This window comes from Mustela erminea, chromosome 18, assembly GCF_009829155.1.
Source record: "Mustela erminea isolate mMusErm1 chromosome 18, mMusErm1.Pri, whole genome shotgun sequence".
Taxonomy (NCBI): Eukaryota; Metazoa; Chordata; class Mammalia; order Carnivora; family Mustelidae; genus Mustela; species Mustela erminea.
This window is the reverse complement of record NC_045631.1, coordinates 41,886,840-41,901,229: the sequence shown is the minus strand read 5'-3', so window position 1 is coordinate 41,901,229 and position 14,390 is coordinate 41,886,840. Positions and strand designations below refer to the sequence as shown.

The following is a 14,390-nucleotide window of genomic DNA, read 5'->3' as shown; positions in this document are numbered from 1 at the left end:
TACTGAGTTCTGTTTTTATTTTTTTCCATCAGGTGGTGAAAGAGGGTAGTTTTGATAGGGAAATATTCAAAATCATCAGTGTGACTGTGAAAAGCAGAACTAGTTGGGAATTGGCCTCAGAGAGAATGTCTTCAGCTTTGATGGCAGAGGGGGCATTTCTGAACTGCCTGTTTTAAAAATTAGAATGATAGTCTGTTATCTTCTGCCTCCTGATACCACACTCTTCCTTTTAGAGAGCTGATCCTTGGGGCGCCTGGATGGCTCAGTCAGTTAAGCGTCTCCCTTCCACTTGGGTCATGATCTTGGGATCCTGGGATCGAGTCCCATGGCACTGGGCTTCCAGCTCAACGGGGAGCCTGCTTTTCCTTCTCCCTCTGCTGCTCCCCCTGCACGTGCTTTCTCTGTCTCAAATGAATAAATAAGATCTTTAAAATAAAAGAAAGTTCATCCTTAAACTTCAGCACATTTCAAGTGTCCACCCTGCACAGGGCATGGTATGTAGGACAAGAAATCGTTCTCAAGAGGATTTTGGCTGGGAAAAGACAGCCACACAACCAGTCATGATAGGATATTGGCTTGTGCCATAGTAAAGTTATCCTGAGGCCGTTACTGAATACCAGAGAATACGGAGAAAAGGCACCAATTAACTTGAGCTGACTCCTCTAAAGAACACACAGAATTAAGAAAAGAGAGGCATTCGGCCAGAGAGACAAGAGCAGGCAGCTGCTGGCGATGAAGGAGGCCAGGATCATTTCCGGGTCCCGAGATCGAGCCCAGCGTTGGGCTCAGAGTGGAGCCTGCTTGAAATTCTCTCTCCCTCTGCTTCTGCCCCCACCACCCACTCACGCTTTCTCATTCACTCAAAATATTTTTTAAAAAATGACCAGGGCTAGGAGATGTGTATGCAGAGTAGGCTTTAGAACAGAGAACTTCGAATCCTCCAAGGAATGGACTTCCTTTGCAAGAGAAATTCAAGCTTAAGAGTGCTCTCAAAAACACTGGAGGTTTGGGGCGCCTGGGTGGCTCAGTGGGTTAAGCCTCTGCCTTCAGCCCAGGTCATGATCTCAGGGTCCTGCTGAGCAGAGAGTCCGATGTGGGGGCTCGTTCCCAGGAGCCTGGGATCATGACCTGAGCGGAAGGCAGAGGCTTTAACCCAGGCGCCCCTCCCCAAAGCATTGTTGAAAAATAGGTAACAATCAGCTAACAGTGCCTGCGGCTTAACAGTTGGGTGTGGTCAGGGAGAGAGACCCATCTGTGAAAATCGACACTCTGGAGGGGTGTGGGAAGTAGGCAGACTCGCTAAAATCCAACCACTCATTAAACAAGTAAATAACAAGAACAAGCCCTGGAAAATTCACAAATACATGGAAGTTAAACAACATACTCCTAAATAACCAACTGAGAAAGAAGATTTAAGTTGAAATAGTCACATTTCACAATAAGCAAGTCAAAGCTTACTACAAAGTAACAATAATCAACATAGTGTGATACTGGCATAAGGATAGACATATGGACCAGTGGAATAGAATTCAGAGTCCAGAAGGAAACCCATGTGTCTATGGTCAACTGATTTTTGACAAGGGTGCCAAGACTACACGCAATGGAGTAAGAATAGTCCTTTCAACAAGCCATACTGAGATGCTGGATAGCCACATGCTGAAGAATGACGTTGGAGGCTGACATCAAATAAAAAAATTAATTCAAAATGGATCAAAGGCCTAAACGTGAGAGCTAAAACTATAAAACTCTAAGAAAAAAACATAGATAGCTTCATGATGTTGGATTTGGCAATGATTTCTTGGCCATGACACCATGAGCAATGTAAGATGTATCAGGCCTCATCAAAATGAAAACTTCTTTGCAGGGTGCCTGGGTGGCTCAGTGGGTTAAGTCTCTGCCTTCAGCTCGGGGCATGATCTCAGAGTCCTGGGATTGAGCCCCGCATCGGGCTCTCTGCCCAGCGGGGAGCCTGTTTCCCTCTCTCTCTGCCTGCCTCTCTGCCTACTTGTGATCTCTATCTGTCAAATAAATAAATAAAATATTTTAAAAAAGAAAAGAAAAGAAAACTTCTTTGCATCAAAGGACACTGTTAGCAGAGTGACTAGGCACCCCGCAGACTGGGAGAAAATATGTATAAATCATATGTCTGATAAGGGATTAATACCCAGATTATATAAAGAACTCTACAATAGGAAGAACTTTTAAATGGAAAGGATGTGAACAGACCTTTCTCTAAAGACATAGTCCACATGTGGACAATAAGCAGGCAAGAGATGCTCAGTCATTAGAAATGCAAACCCACAATGAGATACCACTTCTTAACCATTGGATTGGCCCTTGTCAGAGCAAAACGAAACAAAAAAGCTGGTAGGGCATGTGGAGAAGTTGGAACCTGTGTGCACTGCAGGTAGGCCCATGAAAAAGAGGGCAGCTGCTGTGAGGACAGCATGGAGATTCCTCGAAAAGTTAAACAGAGAATGACCATGTGATCCAGCACTTCCACTTCTGGGTATTTTCTCAGAAAAAAGTGGAAATCAGGTACTCAAACAGATATTTGTGCATCTGTGTTCATAGCAGCACTATTCGCAATAGCTAAAAGATGAAAACAATACAAATGTCCATCAATGGATGAATGGATAAACTAAATGTGGTCTAGACATAATGGAATATCAGTTTTTAAAAAGGAAGGAAATTCTGATATATGCTACGACATGGGTGAATCTTGAAGACATTATGCTGAATGAATTAGGTGCTAAGGGACAATTATTGTATGGTTGCCTTTATATTAGATACTAGGAGTAATTAAATTCATAAAGACAGAAAATAGAATCATGGTCATCAGAGGCTGGGGTGGGGGAAGAGGAAGGGGGGGTTTTGTTTAATGAGTAGAGTTTCAGTTTAAGAAGATGAAAAAGTCCTGGAGATGAATGGTGGTGATGACTTACATGGTTAAAATGGTAAACTTTATGCATATTTCATCACCACAAAAAATAAAGACCTATATGTAAGAGCTAAGACTATAAAATGATTAGAAGAAAACATACGAGTAAATCTTCACGACCCCAGATTTTTCTTTTAAATATTTTATTTATTTTTTTGACAGAGGGAGGCACAGCGAGAGAGGGAACAGAAGCAGGAAGAGTGAGAGAGGGAGAAGCAGGCTTCCCGCTGAGCAGGGAGCCCAATGCGGGGCTCAATCCCAGGACTCTGGGATCATGAACCGAGCCGAAGGAAGACACTTATCAAGTGAGCCACCCAGGCGGCCCCATGACCCCAGATTTGACGATGGATCCCTAGTTATGACACCAAAAGCACAAGCAACAAAAGAAAAAGTAGATAATTGGTCTTCACTGAAATTTAAAATTTTGGGGACACCTGGATGGCTCAGTCGTTAAGCATCTGCCTACAGCTCAGGTTATGATCCCGGGTCCTGGGATCCAGCCCTGCACTGGGCTCCCTGCGCAGCAGGAAGCCTGCTTCTCCCTCTCCCACTCTTCCTGCTTGTGTTCCCCTCTCTCGTTGTGTCTCTCTCTGTCAAATAAATAAAATCTTAAAAAAAAAAAAAAAGAGGGGCACCTGGATGGCTCAGTGGTTTGGGCCTCTGCCTTCGGCCCGGGTCATGATCTCAGGGTCCTGGGATTGAGCCCCACATCGGGCTCTCTGCTTGGTGGGGAGTCTGCTTCTCCCTCTCTCTGCCTGCCTCTCTGCCTACTTGTGATCTCTCTCTCTCTGTGTCAAATAAATAAATAAAATCTTAAAAAATAAAAAAGAAATTAAAAAATTTTGTATTTCAAAGGACACTGTAAAGAAAATGAAAAGACAACCCACAAAATGGAAGAAAATATTTGGCAAATCATCTATCTGATAGGGAACTTAACTGTAAAATATATAAAGAACTCTTACAGCTTAATAATAAAAGGACACTAGGGGCGCCTGGGTGGCCTAGTCCGTTAAGCTGCTGCCTTCGGCTCAGGTCATAATCCTGGGGTCCTGGGATTGAGCCTTGCATTGGGCTCTCTGTTCAGCGAGGAATCTGCTTCTCTCTCTCTGCTGTTCACCCTGTTTGTACTCTCTCCTTCCCTCTCTCTCTCATAAATAAATAAAATCTTGAAGAAAAAAAAAGACAAATAGCTCAATAAAAAAAGGGGTAAGGGATCTGAAAAGACATTTCTTTGCAGAAGTACACAAATGGCCAGTAGATAATGAAAAAATGCTGGATCATTGGTCATTGAGGACCATGCAAATTAAAACAGACACAAGGGGTGCCTGGCTGGCTCAGTTGGTAGAGTATGTGACTCTCTTCATGTTGGGTGTGGAGCTTAGTGAAAACAAAAAACAAACAAACAAAAAACCCCACCAGACTCAAGTTACTTCACACCCCACCAGGATGGCTATAATCAAAAAGTCAAGTAATAACAAGTGTCATCAATGCTGTAAAGAAATTGGAACCCTCATATACTGCTGGTGGGGATATAAAATGGTATACCCACTATACAAACCAGTTCAGCAATTCCTTAAACAGTTAAACAAAGTTCCTTAAACAGTTAAACAGCTATTCCATTCATTGGAATGTGATAATTCCCTTGCATTCATTACATTTTTATGCAAGAAAAATGAAAACATATGTCCGAGGAAAAACTTGTAAACAAATGTCTATAACAGCATTATACATGATAGCCAAAAAACAGAAATGACCCAAATGCCCATCACCCGATGAATGGGTAAATAAATGTGATATGACATATCCATACAATCAAGTAGTATTTGGCCATAGAAAGGAATGAACTACTTCTCCTCAGCACTACATGACAGAAACTGGAAAACATGTTAAGTGGAAGAAGCCAGACACAGGAGACCACGTGTTACATAATTCCGCTTGTATGAAATGCCCAGAATAGGCAAATCTATATAGAGAGAAAGTAGATTTGTGGTTGCTTATGGTGGGGGTAGGGAGGGGGGAAGGGACTGGAAGTGATAGCTAAAGGGTAGGGGGTTTCTTTCAAGGTGATGAAAATACTATGAAATTGACTGTTGGTGTTCCACAGATCTGTGAATACAGTAGAAACCATAGAACTGTCTGCATTAAATGGGTGACTTGTATGGTGTGTGAATTATACCTAATAAAGCTGTTCTTTTAAAAAAAAAAAATCAAGTAAAAGACCTAAACAAGGAATCAAAAGGGGTGAGATCAAGGTGGGGCATCCTGACAACGAGAGGTGCACTGTGCGAAGGCGCTCCACTGTGGAAGGGAGAGAGAGTCCCTGGGAGACGATGAGGGGTTGATGGGAGGGGTTTTAGTGTTCAAGAGCCTGGGTCCAGAGCAAAGGAGCAGGGAAGGCTTAATTAACCACAGGCTGCAGAAGAACCTCATTCTAGAACAGAAGTTCTCAAACTTCACAGTGGGAGGGTAGGAGCCTAACCGAGGGGGGGCCCTCGTTCCAAGTTGCAAAAAGTCGTCGTGTCATAAAGATGGGAGAAGTTTGTTTTTCCTTGGCATAAACCCCATTAGCTAACACCAGTGGTAAACCCAGTTACCAGGTAAAGTTGGGATGAGCTACCGGTGACAAATGGTACTGTCAAGTCCCCTTCCTTGAGAACTAGTTACCGTTTGCCTAAAAAAAAAAAAATTTTTTTTTTAAGATTTTATTTATTTATTTGAGAGGGAGAGAGAGAGAGCTTGAGATCAGGGGAAGGGATCTTCCCGCTGAGCAGGAAGACACACACATGCACACACCCCCTACCCTCTCTGGGGCTAGATCCCAGGATTGGATTGGATTGGAAGAATATTTTGTTTTTTAAACAGTTCTCGGGCTTGAATCTGCTTCTGTGGGGTGCGCCCTTCCCCCAACACAAGCTGCTTCGTGGCACTCTTTTCCACACTCAGCTTTCTATTCCTTCACCTGCAGGAGTTTGAAGGCCACACTTCTCTGGCGGGGAGTTTCCTCCCATCTGCCAGCTTGGGCTGGCTGCCAGCACGTGGGCCCCGAGGCAAACTGCCCCTTTAAGAGCCCCCCCCACCTCCAGCTCCTCCCTCCGGCCTGTGGCCGGATTTCCCCATCTGGGCCCCACCCTTTAAAGCCACAGCTCCATCTTTCTGGCTGGCTGTGTACACAAACCGGAGGGACCAGGGGTTCCTGGGTGCTGAGAGTGGGCACAAGTGGGCTGTGACGGTGCATGTGGGTCATGGAACCACCACCAGGGGCTCAGGAGGGACCTGAAGCTGGGACAGGGAGGGTCCTGGGCTGAGGCTGAGCCACTCGGAAGTGGGAGTGGGCTGGACGGGGCATTCCGTGGGGCAGCAGTCTCTGTGTGCCAGGCACCGTGTCAAACCCTTTCTGTAGCTTCTGCGGAGCTATTAGTGTTCCCATTTTACAGATAGGGCAACGGAGCCCAGAGCAGCTAGCTGACTTCCCCGGGGCTCTACCGCTAACCAAGTAGCAGCGCCAGGGTCCAAACTCAGGTCAGTGTGACTTCAGAGCCTTGATGTCTTCTCCTTGGCATCACCTGGCTGACGGCTCCTGGCTTCTTCCCAGACTAACCTTTCCCCTTGGTTTCTTGTGTGGTAGAGTGGTATTGGGGGGTTGGGGAGAGATGGGTTATCCTCTCCTCCCCCAGTACCAGAACTTGGGTCCCTTCCTCCTCCCAGGAGCTGCTTGGAGATGCTGCTGCTGCTGCTGCTGCTCCCCCTCCCCCTCCTCCTCCTTCTCCTGCTGCTGCTGCTGCTGCCACCCCTGGCCCTGCTCCGGCAGCCCCAGGATGCCAGCCTGTCCTGGCTTGCTGGCCTCCAGCACTGTATGGCAGGAGGGGCCCTGTCCTGGGCAGCCGCCTGGCAGCAGCGGAGACTAGAGCAGAGCACACTGCACGCAGGCCAGAGCCAGCAGCAGGCCCTGACATGGTGTCTGCGAGAAGCCCAAAGGCCTCTTGGTCCCCTCCAGGGGACCACAGGTGTGTTTCTAAGGGTCTAGGGAGGTGCCCCGAGCAGATAGAAACGCCACAGGACAGTCAGATTCCAGAACCTGGGAACCTCCCTTCTCTCCTTCTACTGCCAGCACCGAGGGGCCCAACCCAAAGACCCTACCCAGGCTCAGGATCGTTCGAGATGCATGTTCCATTGGGAACATGGGCCCTAGTAGCCTTGCCCCAGGCCTGTGCTGGGTTCCTTCCTCAAGGGTCTTACCAATCTTGCCTGAAACTTCTTGGGTAACTGTGGCTTCAGGACGAGTTTATGATGTCTTTGGAGCTACAGATACAAGCACCTTCCGGAACCATCTCCCTCTGATCAAGGCCAGCCAGGCCCAGGAGGAGGAAAGTGGGGGGCAGCTCCTACCCCCTACGTCAACCCAGTGCTACGGGGAAGCATCCCTGCAGGTAAACAGAAGGCTGGAGCCTAGCTCCGCCAGAGACCCCTCCTTGCAGCCAGACCTTCCCATCAGTGTGGGCAAAGAACCCCCAACCTGGGGGCTCAGAGGCCAACACCCTCTCTTGTCTCCCCCTCAGGCTACCTTGCTGGGTCTGGCAGCCCTAAGCAAGGCCTTCCCAGAAGTGCTGACTCCAGGAGGCATTGCCTGTGTGACCCCTACATCTCCCTGGCCTCGCGCCCTCCCCTGGCCTTGGCGCATCCTGGACAAGGTTGTTAGTACTCCTGGGGCCAAGCACCCTGGGGCCCTACTGCTAGAGGCACTGAGGTCCCCGGGGCTGCGGGCACTGGAAGCTGGGACGGCCACAGAACTCCTGGATGTCTTTTCTGGCCTGGAGGCCAATGGTGAAGAGCTGGCTGAGGCAATGGCTGCCGGGAACCCGGGGTCTCCTCTCCCCAGCCGGGCAGCGGAGCTGCGGGAGGCCCTAGACCTGGGGCCCCGAGGACTGGCCCTCCGACTCTGGCCAAAGCTACAGGTGGTGGTGACTTTAGACGCAGGAGGCCAGACTGAGGCAGTGGCTGCCCTGGAGGCCTTGTGGTGCCACGGGCTAGCCTTCTTCTCGCCTGCTTACGCCGCCTCTGGAGGTCAGCAGGAGTCAGGGCTAGTGAGCTGCGGGGCATGGGGCAGAGACCGCATAGCTAGCTGCCAAGTAGTGAGCCCTGCATGGTTCACCTCATTTAATCCCCCCAACCCCAGGAGCTCCGTTTTACAGGTGCAGAAACCGGGGCTTGGGGAGGTCAGGAGACTTGCACAGATGGCCCCAGCATCAGCACTTACCCAAGGGTCCTCCGCCCCCAGAGCCACTGCCCCTTCGAAATCAGGGCCTCAGAGTCAGGGCACTGAGCCTTCGGGAGGGGTGGAAGGGCAGCAGCGGGCTCAGTTGCTCAGAGAATCGGGGCTGGGGTCTAGGCCGAGGGGCTATTCCCTAGCAGACGGCCACGGCACCCCCAGCAAGAGGGCTGCTTGCTCCCCACAGGGGTAGTGGGCCTAAACTTGTGGCCGGAGCAAGCCCATGGGTGCTACCTTCTGCCCCCTGGAGCTCCTTTCATCGAGCTGCTCCCAGTCAAGGAAGGAGCCCAGGAAGAGGCAGCCTCCACTGTCCTGCTGGCCGAGGCCCAGAAGGGCGAGGAGTATGAGCTGGTGCTGACCAACCACGCTGGCCTCGCCAGGTGATCACCTGCCTCCCCCAGGTCACCTCAGGCCCTCTGCGACCTTACCGAGGGCCAGGGACATGAGCTCACCACCACCGCTCCCTTGTCAGGTGCCGCCTGGGCGACGTGGTGCAGGTGGTCGGGGCCTACAATCAGTGCCCGGTCGTCAGGTTCGTCCGCAGGTAGGTGACTCCCCAGGGAAACTGAGGGGCTGTCCTTGTGCCCTAGGCTCCTCTGCCTCCCCCTTCCACCTCCCTAGGCTGGGCCAGGCCCTGAATGTGCGAGGAGAAGACATTCAAGAGGACGTGTTCTCTGAGGCCCTGGCCCGGGCTGTAGGGCAGTGGCCGGGGGCTAAACTGTTAGACCACAGCTGTGTGGAGAGCAGCATTCTGGGTAAGCTGTTCGTCAGCTCCTGCCCCCCATTCTTGAGTTGGCTGCCCTCCCCATACTATACCCATCCTGAAGGAAGAGCTCTAGGAAAGAGGTAAGACCCAGCCTCTTTTGCTGCTCCTAACAAAGGTCCTTCCCCCATATCTGACTCTCATTCCTCCTGACCTCTTTCATCGTTCCAATTAGGCTTGGGATTCCTCTCCATTTCCCCCCTTCTCGGCCAAGAAAGTCCTTTTCTCCCATGAGCCTCAGAGTGGGGTACAACAGATGGGGGCGCAGGCATTGGTGTTGGAAGCTGCCCCGTTCACTAAAGTGTGTGTGCGTGGGGCTTTGTCCTCAGATTCTTCCCAGGGCTCTGCTCCCCACTATGAGGTGTTTGTGGCGCTAAGGGGGCTGAGGAATCTGTCAGAGGAAAATCGAGACAAGGTAAAGGACACAGGGACAGGACGGAACTGCGTGTCCCTTTCACTCTGCATGCCCGCAGGTGCCCTGGGCACAGTGCAGGGAGGGGGACGAGGAGGACCTCCCTGGGGGCTCAGGGAGGGGAGGGATGAAGTCCTCGGACACATGCGTATGCATGAAACATCTGCCACTCAGCAGCGGCCACCATCAGGCACCCCTCAGCCACGGGCCACAGAGCCACGCACCAGCCTCACTCAGGCCCTTCTGTTCCCAGCTTGACCACTGCCTTCAGGAAGTCTCTCCCCACTACAAGTCCCTGCGGTTCCGGGGCAGCGTGGGCCCTGCCAGAGTTCACTTGGTGGGGCGCGGGGCCTTCAGAGAACTCCGGGCCGCCCTTGCAGCCTGCCCCTCGTCCCGCTTTCCTCCCGAGATGCCCCGGGTCCTCAGGCACAGGCATCTGGCCGAGGGTCTGCAGAGGAGGGTGTTGTCCTGAGCTGAGGCCTCCTCCCTGCCAGCCCAGCCCCCTTCATAGGCCACCTCTCTCCTTCCTCTGCGGCCTCTCTGGATGAGAACCCTCCGCCAGGGTCTTCGACACTGTGTCACCTGACTGTGGCTCATCAGAGCTGCCAGGCCTTAGGGATGTGCGACCTGGTCAGCCTGTGCTGAGCAGCTGACGTCAGCGGATGCCTGCAGGGGCCTGCCCGGAGCCTGGAGGCCCCCTCCAGAGGACACTGCTGCTAGAAGTCCCGCACACGCCACGCTCCCGTGTCTCCAGCCCAGTGCACCGTGCAGGCTGCAAGTGTGGGCAGCTCAGAGCCCTGGGAGCGGCCCTCTGCAAGAAACAGGAGTGCGAGAAAAGAGCCGGGCATCATGGTCCCTCGAGCGACGGTTCTGAAGTGTATTCTGCGCGGGTTGCCCGCCCTGATAACCCTCTCAGTAACACAGCTCTTCCCGGTTTCCTTCCATCCCTCCCATCCCCCACTCCCTTATCTGCTTTCTAAGATCACCTCCCAAATAAACGGCTCACTCCAGATTCTTGACTCAGGGTCTGCTTATGGAGAAGCTGTAAGAGTTGGCTCTTGGCTCTGTTTCTGCGGCCGCCTGGCTCCCCACACCCCCGCCCGCCTTCTGCTCTGGACACCAGGGCTCTCCTTCCACTCCCCACGGCAGGCCGGGGTAGGCCCCGGTGTGTGTGCACCTCTTTCCACTCCAATTGCTCTGAAATGTGGAGGGACTGCTCCCCAACTTCCCTTGCCCTGACTTAGCACAGGTCCTGTCCAGCCCCACACCCACAAATCACTTCCCTGGCTGGGGGCTGTACTATAAATCATGAAGGATCCCACCAAGAAACCATCCCAGAGACCATGGGGCTTAACTGTGCATCATATCTGCGGGGAAACTGAAGCTTCCTGAGGCTGTGAAGCTGGCCCAAGGGCCCGCAGCACCTCCTAATTAACATGGCCTCAGTTGCTAAGTCTTCAGCCCTGCCTCTGAATTATTTCTGGATTCCATGCACCCCCATCGGCCCCACGACTCCTTCCTACTAAAACTTCCCATGGCTTCCTAGTGTCCACTGGACTGAGACCAAACAGCCAAGCCTGTAAGACTCTTTGACCCACCCTGGGCCTCACTTACCTGTCCAGCCACCTCCCCCCACGCCTGGGACTGAAGCTGCAGCTCTAACAACCACACCCTACTATCCCACATGAACTAACCACCATCACCTCAAAGTCTTTGCTCAACTTGTGCCTCCCGTGCAATGCCTTCTCCCCAACCTTCCCTGATGGAAATCCACTTTGCATGCCAGGCCTTTCTGGGGCCTTTTCTCCCGCTGAGCTATCACTACACCGGGTTGCCTCACCACCTGAACTTTGGAGCTCCAGGAAAACTGGGTCATGTCCAATGCACACTGCTTCTCCAGCGCCCAGTGCAGGGCCTGGCAGGGAGCAGGTCTTCAACAGACATGCCCCTTATCAAAGAGAGACTCTGCTTCAGAGCTGGCACGGTCCTTCCCCAGGGTGGCTCACTCCTGGCTGATAGTGAGATGGGACCCATCTCCAACTCCAAGCAGCCTGACCAGGAAGGAAACTGGGCAGGTCAGACGACAGCACCAGGTTTGGCTGCTGTCCTCCCCTTGCCCAGGTTTAGTTTCTAAGATTTTCCACCTTGGAGGTTGGTGGAAGGGGTAGAGGGAAGAAGAAAGCTGGAGAGAAGGGAGAGGTGGCTAAGAAGTCTTTTCCATGAAGGAAGAGGGCCAAGGAGCCTGATAGACCCCAGGGGCAGCAACAAGGAGCAGAAGGGGGAGGCTACCTGCCTGGCTGCAACCCCCCCACATACACATGCCACATGGATTGTGGAGCTCACAGCTGCCTTTTCTCCTGCCCTAATTAACAGCTGCCCAGCACCCCCCTCATTGTCCCAGGCTAGTGCCCCAGGCAAGGCCCTTTTGTGCTCCCAGATTCCTGGGTGCAAGGTGGCCTCATTAGTGCCCGGAGACCGCCCCATCTCCAGGGAGCAGGCGGACAGACAAGGGGGGTGCCAGGGGAACAGTGATCAAACTCCCGCTTCTGAGAGCCTTGGCGGCCATTCTTTGGATCCAACCTGGAGACGGCCCCCCTGCAGGAGGCTAATCTTAGACATGCCTTTGTCTGGCCCCAGAGTGGACGCAAGTACCCGTCTGTCCCCCACCACCTCAGAGCACTATAAACCCTAGGCCCTTGATCAGGGGTCACAGTCAACAGCCTCAAAGTTCCTGGCTATTCGGACCACTGCTGACACCACCTTTCCTGGCTACCCCACTCTGAGCTCCAGACACCATGAATCCTCCCTCTACAAAGGTAAAGGCCGAGGGAGAGAGGGGTGACTCATCATACCAGATGGGCAATGAGAATGCTTATTCAGGGGGCTGGAAAGAAGACTGAGGGCTCTGAGGCAGGGGACCGGGTGGAGTCTCAGTGGAGAGCCGGGTGCTAGCAGGGAACTGAGAGCTCGTGCCTCCAGGGCTGTTTGCACCTGTCTCATGTCCCCCTCCCGAAGCCTGCACTGTAGAAATGATTTAATACCGGTTCACAAGGGAGGAAGCTGTGTCCTCTTAGGGCACAAGTGCGAAGAGACAGAGTGCAGTTTCCCGGGAAAGGGAGGAGGCAGACATGGCAACGTGCCACGTGGGACCTGCCAGTCGTTGACTTGCACGTGTTTGTCCAGGGAGGGACTATACAGGGCCTCTGTTTCCCCGAATGAACAAAGTTCTGGTTCAGACAGACTTACACATCTTGTTTTCAGGTATAGTGGTAAGCGCTTTAATGGGGGTACGAGGGACTAAGAGTACCCAGAAAAGAGGGATTCACTCTGCTGAGGGGGTCTCAAAGGACTTCCTGGAGGAGATGCTGTGCGGGGGCTTGAGAGACGAGCAGGTAAAGCAGCCAGAGAGGAGCCACGCTCCGTCCCCCGCAGGCAGCCTTGCTCCGCGGCGGAGAAACCAGCGAACACAGTAGGAGCGCAGGCAGGGAGGGGCGCCGAGCCAGCTGGGCGGGGCCTGGGCGTAGAGACTGGAGGCGGGCGCGGCGGGAAGACCCCCAGCGCCTAGCCTCGGATCTCCCTAGGTCCCCTGGGCCGCCGTGACGCTGCTTCTGCTGCTGTTGCTGCCGCCCGCGCTGCTGTCGCCCGGGGCGGCCGCGCAGCCCCTGCCTGACTGCTGCCGCCAGAAGACGTGCTCCTGCCGCCTCTACGAGCTGCTGCACGGCGCGGGCAACCACGCGGCCGGTATCCTCACGCTGGGCAAGCGGCGGCCCGGGCCCCCAGGCCTCCAGGGCCGGCTGCAGCGCCTCCTGCAGGCCAGCGGCAATCATGCGGCCGGCATCCTGACCATGGGCCGCCGCGCAGGCGCAGAGCCAGCGCCGCGCCCCTGCCCCGGGCGCCGCTGTTCGGCGGCCGCCGCCGCCCCGTCTGCAGCGCCTGGAGGACGGCCCGGGGTCTGAGCCCCTGATCGTGCCCTGACCTGGCCCTGCCCTCTCCTCGCTGCCCGCCAGGTGTTAACCCCCCCAAAAGGTCAATAAAGACGAGTCTCTTAGTGTGGCTAGTCTCTGTTCTGTGTGGTCGCATCCCGTCCTGCAGGGGGCGTGAGAGTCCTTCGAACTATAAAGAGCCCGAGGGCCTAGAAGCCTCGCGCTGGGGCACCTCTGCTCTGGCGTTTTCGAGCTCTAAACACTGCAAAGAATCGTGGAAGGAAGCGCCGTGGCACGGAGAGGACATGTGCATACTTGGAGGGGAGGATGGGGAACAGACACGGCTCTCGATGCTCTGCTGGTCTCTGTATCTCGGCCTTTACAGACAGGGAAGGGAGGGAGAGCAAGGAAGATTGCACAGAGGAGCGGAGTCTGGCCTGGAAAGGGATAGGAGCGGAGCTTGCCCCAAAGGCCAAGAATATAAGGTTCAACATGAATCTTCCAGAATGGCTGCTGCATGAGAGTTGATGGTGTGGGAACGGGGAAGCGCCGGAGGGGAGGCTGTCAGGTTCCTGCAGCCTGGGTTGTGAAGGCCCTCGCAAATCATCAGGTTTTACATTTCATTTTGTAGGTACCTGGGAGTCAGGAGAAGTTCTTAATCAGAGATGGGGTAAGGTTTTCCTGCAACTTTAACTGAATGCACCCTTCACCCCCAATTCACAGGTTGAAGTCCTAACTCCCTCCACCGCACTTCATAAGATGACCTTATGTAGAAATAGAGTCATTGTATATGTAAGTAAGATGCCCTCATCCTGGGGGAGAGTGGACCTCTAATCTGATATGACTAGTGTTCTTATAAAAAGGGGGATTTGGATGCACAAAAACGCACACAAGGAGAAACAATGTGAACATAAAGACAGAGGTGGGTGATGCATCTATGAGCCAAGGAACCAGAGATTGTCAGCAACCCACCAGAAGCTACGAGAGAGGTATGGAACAGATTCTCCTTCACAGCCTTCAGAGGAAACCAACCCTACCTTCTCTTGATCTTGGACTTCTATCCTCCAGAACTGAGACAATAAATT

General features: G+C 53.0%; 2 protein-coding genes across 6 annotated transcripts; both read left to right on the top strand.

Annotated features, from left to right (window-relative positions):
* The first annotated feature begins 6,051 nt into the window (after positions 1 to 6,051).
* Positions 6,052 to 10,394, top strand: GHDC (GH3 domain containing). 4 transcript variants are annotated; one of them, XM_032321528.1, is made up of 10 exons: positions 6,052 to 6,176; positions 6,376 to 6,460; positions 6,647 to 6,945; positions 7,217 to 7,368; positions 7,498 to 8,002; positions 8,395 to 8,587; positions 8,680 to 8,751; positions 8,829 to 8,962; positions 9,300 to 9,385; positions 9,636 to 10,394. In XM_032321528.1, exons 3-10 carry the CDS (start codon positions 6,660 to 6,662, stop codon positions 9,852 to 9,854), a joined length of 1,647 nt encoding a protein of 548 aa, XP_032177419.1. In that variant the 5' UTR covers positions 6,052 to 6,176; positions 6,376 to 6,460; positions 6,647 to 6,659; the 3' UTR covers positions 9,855 to 10,394. The 4 variants fall into 4 exon arrangements, with proteins under 4 accessions (XP_032177419.1, XP_032177417.1, XP_032177421.1 ...); XM_032321526.1 differs by having other exon boundaries at positions 6,052 to 6,460; XM_032321530.1 differs by having other exon boundaries at positions 6,053 to 6,460; positions 7,247 to 7,368.
* A 1,659-nt stretch (positions 10,395 to 12,053) lies between these two features.
* Positions 12,054 to 13,417, top strand: HCRT (hypocretin neuropeptide precursor). Of its 2 annotated transcripts, none has more exons than XM_032322832.1 (2): positions 12,054 to 12,198; positions 12,964 to 13,417. In XM_032322832.1, exons 1-2 carry the CDS (start codon positions 12,178 to 12,180, stop codon positions 13,336 to 13,338), a joined length of 396 nt encoding a protein of 131 aa, XP_032178723.1. In that variant the 5' UTR covers positions 12,054 to 12,177; the 3' UTR covers positions 13,339 to 13,417. The 2 variants fall into 2 exon arrangements, 1 of the variants encoding a protein (XP_032178723.1); XR_004280895.1 differs by lacking the exon at positions 12,054 to 12,198 and adding an exon at positions 12,534 to 12,643 and having other exon boundaries at positions 12,964 to 13,055.
* Positions 13,418 to 14,390: the final 973 nt, after the last annotated feature.